The 6653-nt window shown below is 37.3% G+C and overlaps 1 protein-coding gene across 1 annotated transcript; it reads right to left on the reverse strand.

The window, feature by feature from the left end:
- Positions 1-1749: 1749 nt before the first annotated feature.
- Positions 1750-6313, reverse strand: LOC130507428 (protein SCAR3-like). The gene is made up of 9 exons (XM_057002143.1): positions 5904-6313; positions 5340-5503; positions 4926-5049; positions 4704-4830; positions 4552-4628; positions 2534-4472; positions 2359-2460; positions 2136-2258; positions 1750-1998 (listed from the first exon to the last, which is right to left on the reverse strand). The coding sequence occupies exons 1-9, from the start codon at positions 6059-6061 to the stop codon at positions 1948-1950; spliced, it is 2865 nt and encodes a 954-aa protein (XP_056858123.1). The 5' UTR covers positions 6062-6313; the 3' UTR covers positions 1750-1947.
- Positions 6314-6653: the final 340 nt, after the last annotated feature.

Genomic DNA, 6653 nt, shown 5'->3' on the forward strand with positions numbered 1-6653 from the left:
TGTGTTTTCAATTTGGAGAACGTTATGCAGATACATTTACATTTTGATGAGATTTATTCAACCTTGAGGTGTGATATGTTTGAGAGAAAATAAAAAATCTCTAACTCCTTCGAAATGTTTCAAATAAAGAAAAAAAATGTTTCAAATAGAGATATGTAGGGCTATTTTTCGTTTATTTTTGAGCTATTTACTTATTCAGTTTATATAAGTATTTGTATTTTAAGAACCTTGGTCTGCTGCTTTGTCATAAGATGGATTGCGCACAAAGACCTAATATGTAAGTTTCTTGATCAATCATTAAACACGCACTTTCAACACCAACAAAAGGGTTTGTACACACAATTACGTTGAATATTTCTATCAGCTAGTTGAGATTATAATTCTGTAGTCATATACCTGTATAGTCCAAGAAACAACACCACAAGAATCAATTGTTCCAAAAAAATAAAAATAAAAATCTATCCTGTCACAAGTCCATAAGCAAATGTCTTAGATTTAACATTCGAGCTTTGATTAAATGCGTGGCAGGCATTAAGAAATTGTAGATAAAAGGCTTAACTACTAAGAAAATAATTTACAGTACACACAAGAACAAAATCTCTATTATTTAAACTTCCGATTCAAGTGGCAGATAATAAGAAAGTAATTAGAGAACACAACATGTAAGCGAAGTTCACGGCTTCATGGTCTCGAAGACCTTATCTTCTTCGAAGTCTCTTTCTACTTAACAACTCACCATTTGATGATTCTTTACAAAATTTATAAGCAAGACCATTTATTTATTTCTTTTAAAAATATTTGGTATATATACTATTTTCTCTTTCGACCTTTATGATCGCGATTGTTTCCAGAATCAATAGCAGAGCTGACACAAAACTGAGAGTATTCAGTGTAGTATAAAGATCAATGGAAAACACACACACACATATATATATAAATAATGTGTATTTTTTAAACAAGAATATACATTACCATTATTTTTCAATACTTTCGATTAACGTCAACCTTCAAGACGAAGTGAGGATAACAGCTTATATTTTTATTTTTCATTTTCTTGAAGATATAACGTACGACAAAATCTACTTATCTGCTGCACAATGTATAGACACATGCATAAGATTCCATACTACAAAGGTTGCTTAAATAACAAGATCAAACCCTAATATAGGTTGTCTCCCGCAAGCTACGGTTGTCGTGCATAGAGTAATTTTGAGAGAAGAATAGGAATCTTAAGAAGATATGAAAATTACTTTGGATGAAAAATAGGAGATTAAAAGGACATAACGTATAGAATTTGCCATTCACCGAAATCAAGATGATCTTGGAGTGTTTATGGTAGTAGGGTCATCGTCGTGTGGCAACCACATGTCTAAGGTCGGATTGATGTTTTTATCCTATGGAAGATATCAAGAATGTCGTTAAAGACGATATAACACATCAAGAATCGAGAATACTTTGTTTCCCATTAAGCTCCCTGACAATATTCATTGGATTGACACCTCTGAGAACATATATGCTTCGTATTCGTAGTTGGAAACGAATCATAACGATTCTTGTGATATGGAAATGGAACTTATCCACAATTCGAAGATCAACTCAAGGCCTATGTTCTCACAATGCCTAAACTTGTTGAACTGTTGAAGTGGCGTCGTGATTTGTGATTGATATATGTTAACTGCGTTGTACTCTCGCATTTATCATCCTTGGCTGAAATGATTATAAGTTGCAGAATATTTCCCTCAAGATGAATGAGCATAATAACTAATTAACATTTTTTATATAAATATATTTCTTGAACTACATTATTTTCATGAAGATACATATCACACTACGACAAAATTTACGTATCATCTACACAATCCACACATTAGTTATGATACGAATAAAAAAATACTTGCAGAAAAGTAAATTATAAAGATGAATTGTAAGCTTTAGTGAAAAGGGTTTTTACGTATCGCTCCATGTATCACTTTCATCTCCATCGTTGCTAGCTACAGCCTGAAAAGGAAATAGAGATAGAAAGTGAGTGGAGTGATAGCTAAAGTCATGTGTTGGAATTAGAATAAATAAAAAAGTATTCAAGATTCTGAAGCAAATATTAGATTTAGTTTTGATGTTAATAGAGAGGGATGAACCTGGCGTATTGAGTTTGCTTTCTCCAACATGGCGCTGATCTTAATGTTTATAGCAGGGTCTGTTGTTGCAGCAGCAGCAGAAGATAAAGTCGTTGTCATAACCACAGGTCTCAGGTTGACATGCTGTTTTACAATTTATAAGATTTATTTATTAAAAAATGCATCAAGAAAAGCAGAACATAACTTTTTTTACCACACAAAAAAGGAGTCAAACTGCACTCACTTGTGTTCTGATTTGTTGCAAGAAGTCTTCAGCATCAGTCTCTTTTTCGTTAGCATTTTGTTTGTCCTCCTCCCTTACATTATTCTTCTTCACATGGACCACCTATGAGAAACAATATGCTTGTTAATATCTTATGGAACTGACCCACACAGTACTTAGAAAACTTATCCGTTACCTTAGTTTCTGGTTTAGGAGCAGAAGAAGCAACAGTGTTAGGCTCTTCTTTGTTTTTGACTATAGACGATGAAGTATGCTTCTCAAAGGCGAACCTGAGAGCGTCTTGTAGTTGTAAGGGCTGCGCTGTTTTGTTTTCAGATATTGTTTCCGAGGCTGTTTTAGAAACCATCCATTGCGCAGGTGGAAATGGCGGTGGTAAAGGCTCAACAGGACTCTGGAGGTAAGAGAAGTTTATGGCTGTTACTGTGTCTAGAGAAGCACCTTCACCATTGTTATCAGCATATAGCTCTTGATCTTTTCTTTCATGGCTGTGACTGGATTCTTCCCACTGCTCAGAGCCTGACAAGGACTGATTATCGCTATGATAATCGGTGTCTGACATGTAAGGAGAGGATCTACAAAAAGTGTCATCGTCTGAACAAGAATCAAGAACGGAAGTAGCAGCAGCCTCTGGAAGCAACTGAAAGGAAGAAAACGTATCATCATCCCCAGCTGAAATTTTCAGCTTTAGTCTAGAAGAAGCCTGAAGGGTGTTGTTGTCAACGGGGTTGAGAGATATCTTCATGTGTTGAAGAGGCGGAGACGATGGAGTCCAGTCAATATCTTGCTCACCACCGAACCTGCTCTTCTCTGTCACTTCTCTGTTCTCTGGAATGGTTGCTGGTAAAGCCTGTCTATTATCATGAGACAATGTATCTCTTCTGCGGAAACTATTAGTGAATAGCTTTTGGCTGAGTCCACCAAAGACTCCGTATGAAGAAGTCGTCTCATGGCACTCTCTCTCGTCTACAGTTACATTTTGACTTGCTAAGCTTGAAGCATCAAGAACATGTTCAACTACATCATCTGATTTATCTTTTTCAGCTTCTGCAGAACTTGGCACTTCCAAGACTGGAGGTTTCGATGGGTTCAGTCCCAGCAAACTCCCATTAGTCCATATCTTAATGGCCTCAACTTCACGAGGAACTTTAGCTTCTGAGTTTTGATGTTCACTATGACACAACAAGGGGTTTGACGAATCAGATAAACTGTTCTCAGGTGCAGGAACAAATGTACATGCAGTGTTATCTTCTCCACCGGAAAGATCAGTACTCTCCAACAAATCTTGATGATTCATTTCATCAGTTGCATTTACAGAACCCTTGTCCATCGATCTACTACAAGACTCTTCGACACAACCCTGCTCAAGTTCTTGCTCACACACTGAATTTTCCAACCTCTCGTCTGTAACAACACCACAGGGACTACTGCTCACTGCTTCTTCTTGACTAGTTTTGAGACCTTGATCATTTTCAGATTCTGATTCAATACAGTTAAGCGCATCAACGAAACACTCCCCTTCGCTTTCTGTCTCATGTTCACTACTATCCCTCGGTTCTCTCACCATCTCCAAACCAGTTTTTATCTCTCTTACCTCATCAATCCCATTACTTTGTTGTTGTTTTCCTGATTCTGATTCAATGTCATTTGAATGGCGATCAACTCTACCAGTGCCTTCTCCGTAGCTAGCTCTCTCATCTAGTCCATCCACAGCAGAGTTCGTCTCCATCATTTCAGAAGCATTACCTGTCTGCAACACACCAAGAGGTTCTTCCACTATCTCTGCTTTCTCATCCCAGCTAACGCAAGAAGAGCCAACAGCAGCAGCTTGCCCTTGCGATGGACTAAGATTGAAGCTATCTTTTCCATCTTCGGTTTCAGATTCAGAGAGTACTGAAGCGATGGTGCAAGAGCCCGGTGTCAAGCTGGATGAAACTAACCCCCCTTTCGGTTTTTCTCCAGTCTTCAGTGATGACGAGGTTGCCGTTGAACCACTTCTGGAATCAAAAGAGTGAGAATGATGATCTTGGAGATCAGATATTTTCTCCATATCACTGGTTGATGCAGTTTTAGAAGAAGAGGTCTGTCCACTAAAGCTGATTAAAGTAAATGTCTTCCTGAAATACATTTCCATGTTTCAGTTAATAAATTAAAAACAAACTTTAACTATGCCAATATAAATCTATGTTTTTTTACCTGGCATTCTGGTTAGCAGCAGCCATGGAAGAAGCTAAACGTGACATATCTCGACTCCTTGATGAAGATTTTTTCTTCTGTTCCATGTCACAAAACAATAACTTAATAACTTTCAAGTTAAAAAAGAAAAATGTTTTTACCAATACAATCACCTTAATTTTATAATTCTTGGTTTGGAACTTTTTGTTTTCTTGAATCATCAGGTTGCTTGATGCTCTTCTGAAGTAAGTAGGATCTGAGTATCGCTTCAAGCAAGATCCAGGACCATTTATATCAAACCTGAGGAAAAATAAAGCATAAAGTTTCAAGTTAACATGATGGTTGTTACATACATACATAACAGATAAAAGATAGAAGCTTGCAAGTGACATTACTTATCAAGCAAGTGCAACCGTGGAGGATCCCTGCACTCTTCATAGGGATCCATAATAAAGTGAGGCAAGTCGTCGTGTATTAGGTGGTTTTGCTCATGTGGTATACGAGGATGCCACTCCACACCTGATAACGACATTAAACTCTATTCACTTAAAAAGATATCAAAAACCAAAAACTAATCCTTTCATATCAAGACAACGGGATTCACTAACCACTACCTCAAATTTCAATTTCATATCTATCTACTCTATAAGTTTAACTTATTTCAACTAGCCATCTGTAGGGTAATTTAGTACAAGGGGCAAGTGAAAACTGGGCCTACAAATGACATTATTTTATCATAATAAAGTGAAATCTAGCAAGAATCAGACAATGAGAAGATTGACAAGATGGCACAAGACAAACAAACAGACCTCCTGTGTATGCAAAATGCAAATGAGTTGTCTGTGCAAGCACCGCCTTTTCTAGTGGAGGCACTGTAGCTTCTATATGCTGCAACCTGATCTTCAACTGGTTGCTTCTTGAAGCTGTAGCCATAACTTCCTCCTGTATGCCTTGAAATATCTCTGCTGCAGACCTGAATCAATAGAAAAAGGCAAAACCTTTTAACAAAAGTTTCTTCCTTTCTGAAGCTTGTGTGGCTCTCCATGAATTCTAAGATGACCCTTTTGAACAAAAGACCTCATAAGCCAACATTAAGAGCCACCACATGAGTTTTGTTGTTCACAGAGTTTCATTCAAGAGAGAAGGCAAATGAAAAATAAAATAAAAAGAAAGCTACTTTCTTTCTTTTTGGGTGAATCCTAAAATCACAAACTTCAATAAAAAGTCTATAAAGGCAGTTACTTTCATGCAAAAAAGTGATGATTCTCTTCTTGTCTTAACTTCACCATTAGCTCAAAGAATCATTCAACAGTAAGACACCCTAAAGAAGAAAGAACAAAAAAAAAACAGAGATTGAGGTCAATAATAATTACTCAGCGAGATCACCAAGCTGACGCAAGACACCGATAAGACCAGAGACTGCAACGCCGTTGAGAACCGCCTCGGGGTCTTCACGATCGACATTTCCATAGAACTCGGCTTGTTGACTCGTACCGTACACATTCCTCACCCCAACCCTAGAAAGAGACATTCTTTCTTTCCCTCTCTAAATCAATCAAAGAATAAAAACCCCCAGTCTTTGTTGTAGACTGAGAAAGATTATTTGGTCTAAAGCATCAACAAAGGTCTCTCTGAATCAAACAAATGGGTTTGGAGGAAAGAGAGAGATTTGTTTATGAGTTTCTGGTGGGTGAGAGGTTGCAGCAGCAGCTTCACTTGCACATTAGAGAGGGAAGTTTTGGAGACAGAGAGAGAGAGAGGGGGAGACAGACATTGCCAAGACAGCAAGCCATTCCCTTCACATTCCAATGTAGTTGCTGCACTTTGGTCTTTGCTAAGAAAAGACGGAACTACCCTCCGGTTTTGCGTGTTAATTACGAGGCATGACTTTTTTTTGTTAATTGATTGAATTGTTTTTTTTAGTTATTCAAAGTAAAGTTATTGGTTGGCACGATTTATGAGAACCAGAGGAATGCCATGTGGCTTTACCAACATCTTATTCTGGATTCGATCTTTTAACAATGATTAATGTTCGATTTGTAGTAAAACTCTTAATCGGTTTAAAGCCTCTGATAACTCAGTCTTTGGTGTGAGAACCGTTACTTTATCATCTTTTTTTCTTA

Source organism: Raphanus sativus, unplaced genomic scaffold (assembly GCF_000801105.2).
Source record: "Raphanus sativus cultivar WK10039 unplaced genomic scaffold, ASM80110v3 Scaffold4495, whole genome shotgun sequence".
Taxonomy (NCBI): domain Eukaryota; kingdom Viridiplantae; phylum Streptophyta; class Magnoliopsida; order Brassicales; family Brassicaceae; genus Raphanus; species Raphanus sativus.